Here is an 18302-nt window from a genome sequence, read left to right as displayed (position 1 = left end):
GAGTGGGTTGTCATTTCCTTCTCCAGATTTGGCCACAGGATTGGTCTTATTTCTGTAATTCCTTCCAATGAGGCAGGTAATGATCACCTGTGTCAAGTGCTTTAAACACATTACAGGTATTTCTGAGGTCAACTAAACTTCTCTGCAGAAGTTTAACCTAACAGAAGCAGAAGATATTAAGAAGAGGTGGCAAGAATACACAGAACTGTACAAAAAAGATCTTAGTGATCCAGATAACCATGATGGTGTGATCACTCACCTAGAGCCAGACATCCTGGAGTGTGAAGTCAAGTGAGCCTTAGGAAGCATCACTACAAACAAAGCTAGTGGAGGTGATAGAATTCCAGCTAAGCTATTTCAAGTCCTAAAAGGTGATGCTGTGAAAGTGCTGCACTCAATATGCCAGCAAATTTGGAAAACTCTGCAGTGGCCATAGGACTGGAAAAGGTCAGTTTTCCTTCCAATCCCAGAGAAGGGCAATGCCAAAGAACATTCAAACTACTGCACAATTGCACTCATCTCACACAGTAGCAAAATAATGCTCAAAATTCTCCAAGCTAGGCTTCAACAGTACATGAACCAAGAACTTCCAGATATTCAAGCTGGATTTAGAAAAGGCAGAGGAAACAGAAATCAAATTGCCAACATCCATTGGATCATCGAAAAAGCAAGAGAATTCCAGAAAAACATCTGCTTCACTGACTACGCCAAAGCCTTTGACTGTGTAGATCACAACAAACTGTGGAAAAGTCTTCAAGAGATGGGGATACCAGACCACCTGACCTGCCTCTTGAGAAATCTCCATGCAGGTCAAGAAGCAACAGTTAGAACTGGACATGGAACAACAGACTGGTTCCAAATTGGGCAAAAAGTATATCAAGGCTGTATATTGTCACCCTGTTTATTTAACTTCTATGCAGAGTACATCATAAGACATGCTGGGCTGGATGAAGCACAAGCTGGAATCAAAATTGCCAGAAGAAATACCAATAACCTCAGATATGCAGATGACACCACCCTTATGGCAGAAAGTGAAGAAGAATTAAAGAGCCTCTTGATGAAAGTGAAAGAGGAGAGTGAAATAGTTGGCTTAAAACTCAACATTCAAAAAACTAAGATCATGGCATCCAGTCCCATCACTTCATGGCAAATAGATGAGAAAACAATGGAAGCAGTGACAGACTTTCTTTTTGGGGGGTACAAAGTCACTGCAGATGGTGACTGCAGCCATGAAATTAAAAGACACTTGGTCCTTGGAAGAAAAACTACGACCAACCTAGGCAGCATATTAAAAAGCAGACATTCACTTTGCCGACAAAGGTCCGTCTAGTCAAAGCTATGATTTTTCCAGTTGTGTATGGATGCGGGAGTTGGCCCATAAATAAAACTGAGTACTGAAGAATTGATGCTTTTGAACCGTGGTGCTGGAGAAGATTCTTGAGAGTCCTTTGGACTGCAAAGAGATCAAACCAGTCAATCCTAAAGGAAATCAGTCCTGAATATTCATTGGAAAGACTGATGCTGAAGCTGAAGCTCAATACTTTGGCCACCTGATGTCAAGAACTGACTCATTTGAAAAAACCCTGATGCTGAGAAAGATTGAAGGCAGAAGGGGACGACAGAGGATGAGATGGTTGGATGGCATCACTGACTCGATGGACGTGAGTTTGAGCAAACTCCAGGAGTTGGTGATGGTCAGGGAGGCCTGGCGTGCTGCAGTCCACAGGGTGACAAAGTGTTGGACACGACGGAGCGACTCAACTGACTGACTGTAACTGCTCTGCATGACTGGAAAGTTGTTTTCTTAAAAAACAAAAATTGAGATTTTCTAATTATAAAAATATGCTTTTTAAAAATTTAGTCTCTATTTCAAACTCATCAGTAGGTGTCTGAAAATGGAGAATATTCTTCCTTCTTGAGCAAGTTTTCCATCAGTCAAGATGGGCGGGACCTGAAGCTCCTGATAGAGGTCAAGAGCCCCGCTGACCCAGAATGACAGGAGGTCTCCGTCACCACAGGGCAAGGTCACCCCGTCCTTTAACCTGCCAAGGACCACTGACATTATTAGAGCAAGTCTCAACGCATTTGCCTACAGCCTTCTTCAGGTCAGTCCTTGGACTACAGGAGTGACAGCGATGAAGGAGGAGGTGGGATGAACTGCCTCCCTGAGGACGCACTGCCTCAGGAGAGGGACAGCCAGAGCGGAGCGTGCTGGCCAGTCACCCCGGACTTCTCATCACAGGCAGAAAGGCAGTCTGATTCCATCCACCTTGGTGGGGCGGCCTCATGGAAGGGGCGAGCCTCAGGTCTCAGGGGTCGTACAATACTGGAGTCATATGTAAAAGCCCAACCCTGCACTGGGTCCTGAAGCTAATAAGTCTCGTATTTCCCTGAGTTCCTCACCTGAATTCCTAACTCCTTTCAAAAATCAAGCAATCCTATTGGGATTTTTTAAGTCCATTCCTGCAAGCTGTTCCCCTAAGTGGATACCAATCCCCCAGGAACCCTCACCAGGAGGCTACCTCAGGGCGGGACACATGGTAGAGCGGAGCTGCCTGCCCTTCCCTAGTGAGCCCTCCTGGTTCCCGGAAGAGCAACCCGGACGACGGGAGGTTTGGCTCCCCAGGGTCCAGAGATGAAGTCCTAGCAGCAGTCACTGCCAGCGGCCTCAGCACCTGTGCACTGACCTGCCACTCCCAGCCCCTGGCCCGGCACGAGCCCTCAGCCCAGCATGCCTCCCCGAATTCCCAAGTGAATTCAAGCACAGGGAACTGTGCAGGCGAGGAGCTGGCGGAGCCGGCCTGTGGGGAGGCCCCTGCTCCCTGGCAGACAGCAATGGATAGACTTGCTCCATTCTATCCACATGCACACCAGCTCCCCAAGTATGTGAGCTCACTAGAGCCCTCACACAGCACCAGCCCGTGGTCTGCTCCCAACAGAGCTCGGCCTCAGGTAGCATCTGGATGACACCCTGTCGCCTTCTGACATCTCTCGGATGCTGGGAACTACTTTGTCTCCAGAGAGAAGACAACAACTCTGACAAAAGGTGATGACTAGGGCAGGCGCGACTGTTAGGCAGTCTGATCGGGGTCGACCTGTGAAAGGTGAAGTTCCACTGGGCACAGGAATCACCTGCCTTACTCCCAAAATACATCCAGGAAGTCAGCGAGGAATGGCTCAGTTTGCACAAAGGTCTCTTGGCCTTCCCGACGTCTAGCCAGAAACACCTGCAAGGTAGAAATCTGCCCCAGTGTCACTCCAACATACCTGGAGCCCACGGAGCCAACAGCTAACAGGGCTCAAGAGGTCAACCTCATGTTCAGCACGGGGACAACTCCCCAAAAACTCTCCCAACTCAAACCAGATGCTCAACCGAGGACGATGCCAGAGCTCTTCATCAGGCAAGAGTCCCCTGAAGGGAGTCTGTCCTAAAACGCATGCGGCATCTTACACTATCAGAGTAACACCTCTGAGCAGAAGGGTGGCTCCCTAATTGGAGGTCAGAGTTTTTGCCAAAAGTTACGCATTTTATTTGAATATACAAGAGGAGGAGGAAAAAAAATTCTTTTCACGTTGTTGTGACAGCAGATACTTTTGCTTGGGATAAGGTGAGGTTAAAATCTGACTTAGTAGAAAATACAACAGGGCAGGCAGCGCCCATGGAAAGCGCAGAAGTCACGAAAGCGGCATGGGGCTTAGACGGTTTGGGTTTGGGATAAAGGAAATCAGGGCCCCTCCATGAGTCACGCACATCCATGGAGCCAATGGCTTAATAAAATTTCAGTCAAAATGCATTTCCATCTGCATTTTAGAGGTTTTGCTTATACAGTTATTTTCAAAGTGGAAAAACATAGTTCATAGACTAAAAAAGAGCCCAAAAGAGCCCCATCTAATTATACACAGTGGCAATAAGACACTAAGCCATGAGGGGCGTTGGCAGGAAGCAAGGCCACGTGTGACACACGGGAGCACGTCTCTCCTCTCTGCACGATGCAACAGCAGGGAGACGGCCTGCCGCGTGAGAGACAGGAAATGCCAGCGCCCTGGTGAGCGAAGCCTTACCTGCGCCGGAACTACCTGCGCTTCCTCCCGTCTCTCCTACCCCAACTGCTGGCTGCTGCGCCCCTTTCCTTACAAACACCAATTTTCTGGAGCCTTAGCCACCCAGCTCAACAGGCAGGGAAAACTCCATGAGGATAACATGTGCCTCAGGTACCGGCAGAGTCTAAGAACATGGCAACGGACTCAGCCATCTGTTTAAGGCATGCACGGCAGAGACCTAAAGGAACAACTGTTTTTTCAGCATGTTAGATTCAGAATCAAAAATACTACTGAAATGTTCATGGACTTCTGGATGTTCTCAACTTATTTAAGGACTAAACCAGTATTTTTAGTGCAAAGATTAGAGTATGTTGTGATGCGTAACACAACCCAACACCACCGTCCTGCTCTCTGCCAGGCTACCTTATCCTTGGACAAGTTATGAAAGAAACCTGCTGACACCCCACTGAGAAGCCCCCTCTTCCGGGAGGCTCCCAGGTACCACGCTGCTGGAGCTGACACAGGTCCTGAGGCTACAGACGCCGACGTGGACCCAGCCATTTCACCAGGGCCCAGCTCAGTGATGCTCAGAAAAAGGCCTGCAGCAGGATTTTCTGAGCTGTAAAAAGATCTTTGGCCAGTGAGGGGAGCCATTGGTTTGCTCTATGAGTGGCTCTAAATGCTGATGTGGTTCAGATTCTCAAGTTCCCCACTCTCTGAAGACTATGTCTTAACTGCAAGATGCCCACAGATGATGAAAAAGAGATGAAAAGTGGGTGAGTTACAGTAACTACAAACCTAACATCACTATAAAGACACACTTTTTTACACAATTATTTTTAATTGAACTTGAAGATGTTTATTGCGTTCTATTTTTGGTGGAAAAAAGGTCACATACGTTATTTAGCACAGCCTTGTGAAACACACAAAGCGTAACCGGGGATGAGCATTTTCTCCTCCTAGTCCATTCCTGAGGACTAAATCATGAACTGCTCCGCTGGAGGAAGCCTTCCTGCGGTGGTGGGCACCAAGTCTACTGTTCATTAATTTTCTCCTTTCAGTATAGGCAGCAACTCCCCGTTTTCTTTCAGTTCCTAAAAATAAAGAATGAAACCATATCATGCATATGTATAGATAGAAAATGAAAACATCTAAACAATGGCAGACTGCATCTGTATCAGAGAACCCGAAGAAACACCTTACTGGATGCAAACTCCAGTCCACCAGCACATTCAGACTAAGGGCACCACCATAAAAACCTCAGGTACACTATCACCTTACAAAATTAGAGTTAAAAGATGTTCGAAAACCCACAGATTTTTCAGCATTAGCAAACACAGCAATTGGAGCAAAACAGTGAAGCTTCCTATGTAAACAATAGCAATTAACAGGGAAAATGAACTTTTAAGTGATTGAAGGAACATCAGGTCCACTCAGATACAATGCACAGGACGCCTGCTGCCCAACAGGCAGTAATGAGGCTTCTTGGTTTCAACCCAACCTGGAAAAGCCAGGCACTGGTATGTACATGTAAAGGCTAGAAACCATTAAAAAGCTAAGTATTCAGAAAGGGTTTGTGCCTATCTTTCAGATCTAAAATTGGAATACAGCCATCAAGTTTAAAATGTGATGGTGGAGGATAAATAAGATTTTCTAGTTTAATATAAACAATTTGACAGGACATTTCAGGTTATTCTTAAGCTTCATGAACATCAATCAATCAAACCACTAAAACCCACTGGCACTCTCTCTGGATTAAACCCAGACAGGCAGGTCTTGGGATCCTGTACCCATTTAACAAGCACACATCCGGTGACATCAAGAAACCATGCACGACTCCTCGGAGCACACGACTCGGAGGCAGCAGGCCGTGCAGCTCGATGGCTGGGTGGGTGGTGGTCCTGACATGAGACTGGGACTCAACGGCTCCCTGGCCAGGAGGGGGCACACCACTCCCCTAACTTCCGTCTGTTTCCTCACCTGCTGGGAGGGTGTCAGGCAGTGACCTATGGGAAGCACCTGACTCTCAACTGATTCTGCGTCCCAAACTCTGCAGTGGTGCACTGTCCACTCTTCAGAGCTAATGTTAGCTCTCTGCATCTATACTAACCAGTCGACGTTTTTCTCCAGACATCAGCATGGCAGTCACTCAGTCACCAGATAATCCATTCACTTATCACTCATTCAACCAAACCAGCACTCACGGCTCCTGCTGAGGAAGCCAGGGGTGAGCCGTCAGCAGCACAGCTAAGGCTTTAAGTGACATAAAGATGAAGAGCTGCCCTCTGCCAGAACAAACCAACATGGCAACATAACATCAAACCCGTTACCTTCTCACAGAAAACTGTTACCAATATCACAAATTTCCAGACGTGTAAGTTCTTAGCAGGTGAACACAAGAAGTCATGTAACACACACTGTTACACACCTGAAAAGAAGCTGCCCACGCAGCTCAGCTTCAGGGTGAAATGAGACATCTTGACTGCATCTCCCCCAGAGCTGCAGTGGCTGAGGGACAGGCTACAGACCTTCAGACAAGAACAGGCTCTGGAGCGTCTGGGCTCCGCACACTGCCTGTGTCTCACACAAACACAAATAGATATAGAACAACAAATGCAGACCGAGTTTTGCTGCCTCGGGGCTGTTCACAGCTACTATGTTGTATGTTTTCTTCCCTCCAGGAATGAGAGTTTACTGGGGACATGATTCACTGGCTTCCTCAAGAAGCGTGACATCAAACCTGGAACTCAGCAGGAGATAAAACCTGGGCAGTGAAACCGCAGGACCGCAGCTCTGTGACTCAGAAAAGCTGCCAGCACTCAGCACTGAAGGCCCCCAGGGCTGGGCCAGAGCTCCTTCATGGGACGACAGCGTTAAGTCAAAAACGTAGAGAGGCAACAGCAACCAGACAGCAGGTTATAAGACAACCAGAGGCAGCAGCACTTACTCCATGCTTTCCACTTACAACATCAAGAACCTGGCCTCAGATACGATCCTCCCCCCTCCATGAGGCCGCCCCGCAGCCTCGCCGCTGCCACCGCGCTCCCGCACTGCGGCTCCAGAGGGGGCTCCAGGGAGGCGTCCATGGTGCTGAAGCCGCAGCTGCCCTGCTGTCCTGGGCCGCCCTGGAGAGCTCCAGGACACATGCATGCTACCAGGTGGGGCGCCTACATTCTGGACTGGAAATCCTATAAGCAAAGTCATGTCTGTTTAAAATTCACTTAGAATTTACTTAAAGCCAGTATCTAACAGAAGCAGAAGATAGTAAGAAGAGGTGGCAAGAATACACAGAAGAACAGTACAAAAAAGATCTTAATGACCCAGATAACCACGATGGTATCATCAGTCACCTTGAGCCAGACATCCTGGAATGTGAAGTCAAATGGGCCTTAGGAAGCATCACTACAAACAAAGTTAATGGAGGTGATGGAATTCCAGTTAAGCTATTTCAAATCCTAAAGATGATGCTGTGAAAGTTCTGCCTCAGTATGCCAATAATTTTGGAAAACTCAGCAGTGGCCACAGGTCTGGAAACGGTCAGTTTTCATTCCAATCTCAAAGAAAGGCAATGCCAAAGAATGCTCAAACTACCGCACAATTGCACTCATCTCACACGCTAGCAGAGTAATGCTCAATATGCTCCAAGCCAGGCTTCAGCAATACATGAACCATGAACTTCCAGATGTTCAAGCTGGATGTAGAAAAGGCAGAGGAACCAGAGATCAAATTGCCAATATCCGTTGGGTCATAGAAAAAGCAATAGCGTTCCAAAAAAAAAACATCTACTTCTGCTTTATTGATTACGCCAAAGTCTTTGACTATGTAGATCACAACAAACTGTGGAAAATTCATCAAGAGATGGGAATACCAGACCACCTGACCTGACTCCTGAGAAATCTGTATTCAGGTCAAGAAGCAACAGTTAGAACCAGACATGGAACAACAGAGTGGTTCCAAATTGAGAGAGGAACACATCAAGGCTGTATGCTGTCATCCTGCTTATTTAACTTCTATGCAGAGCACATCATGAGAAATGCTGGGCTGGAGGAAGCACAAGCTGGAATCAAGATTGCAGGGAGAAATATCAATAATCTCAGATACGCAGATGACACCACCCTTATGGCAGACAGTGAAGAGGAACTAAAGAGCCTCTTGATGAAAGTGAAAGAGCTGGCTTAAGACTCAACATTCAGAAAACTAAGATGATGGCATCTGGTCCCATTGCTTCATGGCAAATAGATGGGGAAACAATGGAAACAGTGACAGATTTTCTTTTCTTGGGCTCCAAAATCACTGCAGATGGTGACTGCAGTCATGAAATTAAAAGATGCTTGCTCCTTGGAAGAAAAGCTATGACCAACACAGACAGCATACTAAAAAGCAGAGACATTACTTTGCCGACTAAGATCCATCTACTCAAAGCTATCGTTTTTCCAGTTTTCATGTATGGATATGAGAGTTGGACCACAAAGAAAGCTGAGTGCCAAAGTATTGATGCTTTTGAACTGTGTTGTTACAGAAGATCCTTTAGAGTCCCTTGGACTGCAAGGAGATCAAACCAGTCAATCTTATAGGAAATCAGCCCTGAATATTCATTGGAAAGACTGATGCTGAAGCTGAAACTCCAATACTTTGGCCACCTAATGCAAAGAACTAACTCCTTGGAAAAAAACCCTGATGCTGGGAAAAACTGAAGGCGGGAGGAGAAGGGGACGACAGAGGATGAGATGGTTGGATGGGATCACTGACTCAATGGACATGAGTTTGAGCAAGCTCTGGGAGTTGGTGATGGACAGGAAGCCTGCTGTGCTGCAGTCCATGGGGTCCCAAAGAGTCGGACACAACTGAGTGACTGAACTGAAAGCCAACCAAACAAGGAAATTCATCATCAAACACATAGAAGAAACAGAGTCCTTGAAATACACTGACAACCTGACACAGGTCTCGTTTCCCAGCATTTGAGAACCAGTGGGGGACCTGGAAATGGCCTCATGCAGTCCTGAGGTCAGTGACCTCAGGCCTCAGTGGCACAGCTGGCAGGGCCAGGCCAGCACTGTGTCCCAGGCCCCGGCCCTTGGCCTGGCACTCTCTACTCCGTCACCGAGTACATGTGAGTAAGGCGACTGAAATGACACCAGAAAGTAATAAAATTATAGTAACAGAAATGTAACGGGGCAGGAGAACTTCAGAAGCAGATGCAAAACAAACATTTCTGGCTGAAAAAATCTAAGATTCACAGACAAGACGAGCCTGAAGGATACAGAAAGCATACTTAAATATGGACTATGCAAGGAAATTCAAAGTAGAGACAGGGTGGAAAGAAGCTAAAACGTGGGAGAACGTAGTACAGTGTGAGTGAATCAGGGCTGGAGACTGGGCACACCCAGAGCTGCTCTGAGTGCTGAGTCTCTCTGGGGACCCTGGCTGGCAGCTGCTCAGAGCCAGAGCAAAGGGCCTAGTGGGTAGGAGAGGCCACACAGTGAGGGGCGGATTCTGACTGGCTCAGGTGAGAGGTAAGAGACAAGATGTTCTTGTCGGAGAGATGGTAGTTCTGGGCTGGAGTGATCAGACACGAGGCCCAGGACAAGTCCAGTGAAACGACAGTTTTCATACACGCTCAGGCTTTCATTCCTTCAGGCTCCCAGTGATTCCTGACCTCACCTTAACGATGTCCAGTCCTCCGACAAGCTCGCCCTTCACATACAGCTGAGGGTACGTTGGCCAATTGGAGTAAGCTTTTAATCCTTGCCGAACCTATGGAAACAACAGGAACTCTGAAATGGCCCTATCAGATTAGAATAAATGACAATCCTAATGGTTAAAACTAAGACAAAAGACAAAACCTAAAACACAGAACTTACTTCTTCATCCTCCAATATATCAAATGTCTCATATTCAATCCTACAAAAAGGAGAAAACATTTTAACAAGAAATACAGTTTTAGACAAAAATTATAAACTCTATTTGGTGTTTCAAAAACAGTCAAGAAAAGTAAAACTATTTTGTTGCTAACAAAATTTGGGGGAAAACAAATTATTTTACTTCTTTATCTGTCTTGTACTTGACAGAATAAGTCATCCCAAGATATAAATTTTTCTGGATTTTCTCTGCTTTGGGAGCAGGAGGGAGCAGCCCTGCGGCGCCCAGGGATGGAGGCTGGGAGTTCACCAGCTGGGGGACACACCCCCAGCCACCTCCCCTCTGGAAATGAGCCTTCCACAGAGCATGACCTACTTCAGAACACACGTGCTATTTCCATGATGCACACAACCAGTGCAAGTGCTGTGGCTTTATGCTGTGTGATGAACGCTACTTGTATAAATGAGTGAAAATTCAACCACATCTACTCAGGAGGATTTCATTACAAGGTGGTCAAGGAGTTAATAAGCATATATGACTGGATCCCTGCAGGAAGACTGAGTGTACGTGCAATTTCAAAACCTGGCCAAAGAAAATGCCACATATGAAAAAATGGATTTCACTGTCCATAAAACCAAAGCCATTTTCACAGGGAATCCTGTTCACTTAACACACAAGTCCCAAAGAGAACGGTCCGTAAGGCAGGAGAGAGTCGGAGAAAGAACTTGGCAGGATGAATCAGCAACAAGTACCAAGAATGCAATGTTTGAAAGAAGAGCAAAAGAGATTGAAAAAAGAAAACAGAACCGCAGTTTAAGTCTGCCTTCAAGTTGAACTAAAGAGGCAGATCTCCTAATTGACACAGTATCATAAAAATCCTGAGTTCTGGAACTGCCCACTGATATAAGGGATCTAAGAAGCGCTGGGCCTACATGTACACAGGTATACCGAGTCACAGCTGCCAGTGCGCCTCCTGAAGTTCCCTGTAAAGGGCGCCTCCCACACCCCAATGCACACTGGGTGCTCAGCCCCTCGGGGCACATGTCTTTTCTATGGAAGGAACAGACAAGAGCAAGGATGGAGGAAAGGAATAGAGCGCGAGAAGCGCCCCCTACATTCCAACAGCTCCAGCAGGATCACAGTCCTCCACGTTAGCAGACCCTAGGAGGTGTGCAGCCAGCCTGGAGTCGGGAGGGTACTCTGTCCCAAGAAGCTCCCTGCTCTGGGGGAACTGGCGCTTCCAACCCAATCCGCCTTACACAGACATGGGACAGAAAGTAAGTGATGGAGACTTTCCACCAAATACTTAGGCTGTAATGGGCCCAGAACTGTCCCATCCTGGTCTCAGAACCCCAGGGGACTAGCTGGCGCTAAGGACAGGTGGCCTGAGGGTGACTCACAGGACATGTGGCAAAGGGAAGAAAGTGACCAGAGCCGAGCCAGCCTCTCCTGCAGCCCAGGGCAGGGTGAGGACAGGGCAGCTGGAGGCTGGAGCACGACAGCGACCTGTCTCTCCTCTGTGAAGCATCAAAGTCACTTGAATAGAATGACTGTTCTTTTATCCCCAAAGTTGCATCTGGGGCTGTGTTACTCAGCCCAGCCCAAGAATGCCCACACACTTCAAAGCTGACTCTCCCTGTCATGTCATAGGGTTGGCGAGTCTATCTAAAGCTACAGTTAGAATCCTTACAATACTGAAAAGAGGCAGTTGAGAATAAGGAAGAAAAATAAGCAAAAACAGTGCGCAACACAGAACATGTGCGAAGTATCTCTAAAGTGGTCTGACCACAATTCCAGTTTTCCTACCTGGCAGATCACTGAGATCAAAAGCACGAGCACCACAGTCTAACCCACCACCTCTCAGATCCAGACAACAGACCTTCATGTGCTTCCTGTTTCACGAACTATTCGGAAACTAGAATGTTTTTTTTAAAGAAAATTAAAAACCTATAATACACTTTCGCTAAAATATCTTTATGCATGCTAAGAACTCAGTTATTAATTTTCCTCTGGGAAAGTAGACAAATAGCTATCTCAATGTCTGCCAAAATACCTCCTTTATGTTACCAATACGTTGACATTGGTCAAAAAATTCTACTGTGGTCTACGTTAAAGCATTCACAAAATGCTACAGCAAAAATAAATAGATAAAAATACATGAAAAGATATAGCAACTAAGAAGAATCAGTGTCAGAACTGAAAAGTTAGAATTTCTTAAATATACCCTCTGAAAATGAGATTTACTTACCCAGTACTATTTAGTATTTCCAAAATCTGTCTGCTGAAGCCACACTTAGCTTCCTAAATTTAGGAAAAAACACAAACTTTAGGATGCACTGCATGCCAACACAGCCCATGAGCACGGCCCTGTCTGAGGCTCTGTCCGGGGGACGGCACTGCAGAAGACGGCCGGCTCCCAGGGCCTCCTCGTACCAGAGCCGGTAGGTTGATGAGACCCGCCCCTTCAAGAAGGACCCATCCAGACGTCACCCCAGGCGCACGGCCCCCAGCCTGACTTGGGCTTGTCACGACTGGAGATGTGTTCTGACACTGTCACCTCGTGATCAAAAACCTCCAGAGTCAAACCCTGCCGCTGCTGCTGCCGCTGCTCCACTTCACACAGACCACAGCCACAACGCCTCCTTTCTTAAGTGGTTGGAATCATCCCTTTCCTAGTTTCACTTTTTAAACGTATGTTTACATTATGGAGTACCAAACTTTTCTGAGGTTATAGAAAAGTCTAACAGGTTTTTTCATGCCAGAGGATCCCAAATCCCAGTCCTATAGAAAAGACTGGGGACACTGTCTTTTCTATAGGAGACACTGCAGCTCTGGGGCGAGTGGCTTGCCCAACACACCCCACTCGACAGGTGAGGCAGATCGATCGGCAGTGTCCTGACCGCCTCCGCCCAGCCTTCCAGATCCACCTGTCCTCTGCCAACCCTGCCCGCCTCAGCGCCTGGTTAGAACAAAGGATGGTAACAGGGGCTGGCTTCTAGAGATCACCCATCTGATTCAGATACTCAGGATAGATGGTTCTGATCACCCTATCAGTAGGGGTGAGCTATCAAACTTGATATTCAGAATGATGCACAATCAACATAACTCTCATCCATCAGAGCAACAAGAACCACCCAATCACAAATCACACCTGTCAAACCGCCCCACACATCCACCAAGCAAGTTCTGAGCCCTGCTCCCTTCTGCATTGCCAGCACTTTAGACCACGGTCCAGGGCTGCAAACCAAGAAACCGTGAGGTTCCCAGCCCCGAAGTGCACGCTCTGGGAGTAGACAGCAGCTAACGGAACCGCCCAGTGCTAGCAGTGCTGACCACGTCCGCTGACAAAGTTTGGCAGCAGAAAGAAATGCACCCCGCTGAGATGTTGATGATAAAGTCAAGGAAAATGTAGATTACTTTGTTTGATCTCCATAAGCACCAATTAAGGCCTGGATAACTTCCTGCTACCACTACAGCTTCATTAGCTACAGCTAGGAAAAAAAGATTTAAGTGTCCCCTTGTTGCAGATGTTAACATCAAAAGAAATTACAAATAAAACCATTTTTGAGTTCTTTACCTGTTTGTTTCCTTTCATAAAGAGCATCACAGAAGCTTTATTTGTCAGTACTTTGAGCCTGAAGAGAGAAAATTGATATGAAAGGGCTCAGCTCAATTATTAAACACCACTTTCGCTCCGCTTCGCAGATAGCGTGCACATTTGAGGGACGGCAGGATGAGAGTTCACAGCACTGAGTGTATTAAACAAGCAAACGCACTGACATTCCCCTTATTTCACCGTCTCCCTAAGCCACTGTAAAGCACGATATGGCTTTTTAAGGCAACGAATGTGCCTTCAAATTGCAAATTTAAGCCCATCAACTCACAGAACTAAAAAAATAATAATAACCAACTCAGTAAGGAATTGCTCAATAAGGGACATACAGGCTGAGCCCGCCCGGAATTCCCAGAGCTAGACTCGTGTGTCCTTTCCCATCACGAGGCCAGCACAGCCCCACACTCTTCACACCCACAAGGTCCCACCCGCGGGGAGACACGCTCAGCATCAGTTGCTGAAGTCTAATGCTCTCCTCTCAACTTTATACCATCTTTCAAACCTCCTGATCCAGCTTGCTGTCCGGAACGCTGACCATCTGCACACACCCTGGAGTCCACAGTGGCTCTCAGGGCCCACCTCCATCAGGACCAGGGGCCCCACGGGAGTCACAGCACTGCGCTCTCCTCCTTCCACACACTCTGGAACACTCGCGGCTCCGAATCTCCTCAGAGGAAAATGGTCTCACAAATGAAGCACGCAAATCATGCACAAAGCTGCGTGACACACGCTCTCACATGGTGCAAGCAGCCACTTTTCAGGAAGCGCCCACTCCCTCACCTGGAGATCCAACTACTGGGATCCAGGGAACCGAAACAGGCCCCTCTGTGCCACAGAGACGTGGCGGAGGCCAGGGACTCGGGCCCGACACCGCGCTTTCCAGAAGCCCTTTAAATTATGACTCAAAATGTACTGCCTGCTACCTTCTATATAATTCCAGCCAGCCATCTTCCAGTGCCTGAACACAGCAAATTAGGAAAGAGCGGCCTAATGGAAGCAGGGACCCAAACAACAGCAAAGGTGCGCTCAACACACGGGAAGTAAACTAAGCAAACACAAGCGCATCTGGAGACGGGTTTCCGAGGCCACGGCCCTCGTCGAGCCACCCAGGCTTTTGAGCAAACCCTAGCCCAGGACACGAGAGTGCCACAGGGGCCTGGAGCCGCACCTGCCTGCCACGAAGGCACAAAGGGTGCACGCTGAGTGTGCACGCCACCTGAGGGTGCACGCCATCTGGGAGCACGTGGCACTTCCAGGTCAGCTCGACATACACGCCAACTATGAGGAGCACTGTACGACCCAAAACAGGTAAGTGAACATGTGCAGAAAATCCCAAAATGTTAAATGAGAAGAAAATTAATTACGAGAGAAAGTTTTACCTTATAAACTCAAGCCCCAACTATGAATGGTTGATACGCTGCTGTATTTCAAAATAAACTGCTTTTTAATCCTCTACATTAATATTTATTATAACTACTTACTACAATTAATATTTATTAAAATTAAAATCCTACAGACCCAAGTCCAAACTTTCTATAAGACAGAATCTCTAAAAGCAGCTTGAGACCCTTCATAAGACAAAGCAATTTCACAGCTCCAAACAAAACCTCCTTCAATTTTAAGTTACTACGGTCCTAAGAACGGCAATGAGAAATCCCAGAGTCTCCACATGACCTCCACGCACAGCCTCTGCCTTCCACATTCAACACGTCTCACAGAGCTCTACCAAGATGGAGACAGCAGCCAGCCCGAGGCCGTGAGCTTCAAGCCATGAGCAGCTTCAAGCCGTGAGCAGAACTGTCGCTAAAACCTACCACCAAGACTGGAGCCCAGCTCCAAAATGCAGAGGAGAACTGCAGTTTGGTCACTGCATGGTGACAGTGACGTTTCTACAAAACCAAGAATATCCTCCACATAATCATCAAACTGGTGCAACATTTTCTCTAGTCCAAATGAGACCTTTCCAAGTTTGCACGGTTAACTTTGTAACAATGTAACAATTATGACCTGGGCATACAATAGCAAACCTCTGATTTCCATATGGAAAGAGTAATACAAAAACTGAAAACTCAAAAATATTTTTAAAATAATAGCAAACTGAAACTTTAAACACACTTACCTTTCCTCTAACTTGGGGGCTTTGGGGCAAATTGTATCCAGTTCTTTAGATGCTTCTAGCTCCTAAAATAAACACATATGTTTATTTATACATTTATTGTAACAAATCTCCTCAGTCATACCATAATATCAGTGTATCACCTATTAGTAAATTCATTAGTGAATTTACAGGAGTGAATCAGAAATATTGTATTTATTCCAGATTCATAAATGTAGATTCTACAAAAATGTATACTTTTGATTTAATACAGCACTTATAAAAGTACGCTTAAATACGAAAATACCAAACTGGTGGCTCAGTGGTAAAGAACCTGCCTGACATTCCAAGAGACACAAGTTCGATCCCTGAGTTGGTAAGATCCCCTGAAGGAAGAATCGGCAGCCCACTCCAGTATTCTTGTCTAGGAAATCCCACAGGCAGAGGAGCCTGGTGGGCTGCAGTCCATGGGGCCCCAAAAGAGTCAGAGACAACTTAGCAACTAAACAACAATAAACATGAAAATTCTTTACAATGGTCTTCTCACTTCTAACCTTAATGATATCAAGTCCTCCTATGAGCTCTCCAGAAACATAGAGCTGGGGGTAGGTGGGCCAGCTGGAGTAGGTTTTGAGGCCCTGACGAACTTCTTCATCTGAGAAGATGTCGAAACTGCTAAACTGAATGTTATGTTTGTTAAGAATTTCCACCATCTGCTTGCTGAAACCTGCACACAGAAAAAGAAAATAAAGAACTTTATTTCTCTCTCTCACGTACACACAATTTTATGTTAATTCAGAGTGTACACTACCTACTGAACACAGACAATCTACCTCTGTTTTACCGATGATTAGCATGGCTGACTAGTGTGTAAGGAGGAAACCAATTCTAAGAACCCCTTCTCTGGCCTTGAACCAGAGTTTTTTTAGGTGTGTTTATTCGAGTTCCTCTTCAATGTTAGGTATGTTTTCATAGCAGAGGAAACGGTGCCGGCCCAACAACACAGACCTCAAGCCCAGGCGCCCAGCTGCGCTCACCGAGCGGAGGCCCTGTGCAGGCCTGGAGGCCACCTCGCCCTCCTGCACTCTGCTATCAATCGGGAGACTGGCCCGGGCACCCATCCAGTGCCCCCGCCCCCAAGCTCTGCTGTTCTGTGAATCTGTGAGAAGCAGCAGTAGGTGGAAGAGAAAACTCTACAACTGCTATTCTCCACTACGACTGGACCACACTGGGAAACCCAACTCTGTCTGGTCTCTGTTGTCCTTTTACGACTTCCTGTGCATCCATTTCAATAGTTCTCAATTTTCATCATCCCTAAATAGAATACATCAAAAATCAAGAAAGCAATATGTTCTCTTTTAGTCTAAAATGACATAGCACATTGAATTTCAAAGCCATCTCCTCTATGTTGTGTATGAACTGTCAGTAGACTGGCAGTATCCTTTCTCGTCCCGTGTCATTACTTGACAGTTTCTTTTCTAAAACTATTTCTATTCCCCAAAGCACGTAATGTGATTTCTTTTTAACCACACTGTAGTGACGATCTCATGTTCCCTGATTTTATTACACTTTTGTGACACATTTTTGTTCTGTGCTTTTTTGACACCATTTTCTTACTATGACCTTAGTACTGAAGAATAAGAGTGTGCATATCAGTCTTTTATAAACCTATTTAGTCTTGTCTGAAAAGAGGGTATTTTTCTTCCTATAAGCTAATTCTTCCTGATTGTTTTTCAACACTCTGTACTCCACTCATTCACATTCCATCATTCTTCTTCCCAAATACAGTCGTAATCCACTGGAAAATAAACTACTCTTCAGATTCAAAATTCCTAGAAGGTAATAGCATCTGCAATTATTTTTAAATAAAATCAAATCATGAATAGGCTTTACCTGATGTCATGCAAAAGCACTTTTACTATTAGAATGTGGATCTATAACTGAGCTCCAGACATCTGAGATCTGCCATTCACTGGGATGAAGCACCAGTGTTTATTTGTATAGCATGTAAGTTGCTTTTCCCACAACTGAAGTGTTAAGTTCATGTACAGCCTGAAGTAAAACACTGATTCTGAAATTTTTTCATTCATCTGGGAGTTCATTAGTAAACAGCTAACGGCTGATTGCTGATGGTTATTCTGTTGCCAATATATTAACTCATTTCTACTGTAACTGACTGAGAAAAAGCTTTATTTTTGCTTTAGGCAATTACATGCAGACTAGAGAGATTGACTGGTAGTGTTTCATTTTTAAGGGTTAAAGTGACAGACTGGAAATGTTATGCTTAAGGATAAAATAGAAGGTTTTAATAACAAAATATTTACACACATTTTTTTAAGAAAAATGCATGAATGCAGTAAAACTATTTAGAAATAGAAAAACCATGTTTAACGGTTATAGAACCACCATTTTTCTCCACAATCATTTCCACTCATGACAGATGACATGAATAAGGAGCCTAACTGCCACATTTCATCACTATCTACCAACAATAAAACCCTAAAGAATGCTTTGGAATCTGTAATGTTTCCATGTCTGATTTAAAAAGTAAAACCCAATTAGATGACTCACTGCAGGAAAATATCTGCACTGTGGTTCAAATACCTTTTGCTTCACTAAAAGCGCTGTCAGAGCAAACAGACATGAGAGCTCCCAGATAACTTAATTAACCTGCAAGATCAAGGATGTATCATT

At 45.8% G+C, this 18302-nt stretch overlaps 1 protein-coding gene across 3 annotated transcripts in view; it reads right to left on the bottom strand.

Moving 5' to 3' along the window:
• Nucleotides 1–4874: 4874 nt before the first annotated feature.
• Nucleotides 4875–18302, bottom strand: part of GLRX3 (glutaredoxin 3) — a 31205-nt gene continuing 17777 nt past the window's right edge. For 2 of the 3 annotated variants that reach the window (XM_024985571.2, XM_059881819.1), the window contains 7 exons: nucleotides 16163–16335; nucleotides 15633–15694; nucleotides 13478–13535; nucleotides 12149–12201; nucleotides 9903–9942; nucleotides 9703–9795; nucleotides 4875–5135 (listed from right to left, as the gene is read on the bottom strand). In XM_024985571.2, the coding sequence (XP_024841339.1) occupies nucleotides 5085–5135; nucleotides 9703–9795; nucleotides 9903–9942; nucleotides 12149–12201; nucleotides 13478–13535; nucleotides 15633–15694; nucleotides 16163–16335 (530 nt within the window). In that variant the 3' untranslated portion in view covers nucleotides 4875–5084. 3 annotated transcript variants of the gene reach the window in all.

Source organism: Bos taurus, chromosome 26, assembly GCF_002263795.3.
Source record: "Bos taurus isolate L1 Dominette 01449 registration number 42190680 breed Hereford chromosome 26, ARS-UCD2.0, whole genome shotgun sequence".
Taxonomy (NCBI): Eukaryota; Metazoa; Chordata; class Mammalia; order Artiodactyla; family Bovidae; genus Bos; species Bos taurus.
Note: the sequence above shows the minus strand (reverse complement) of the source record. Positions and strands in the feature narration are given on the sequence as shown.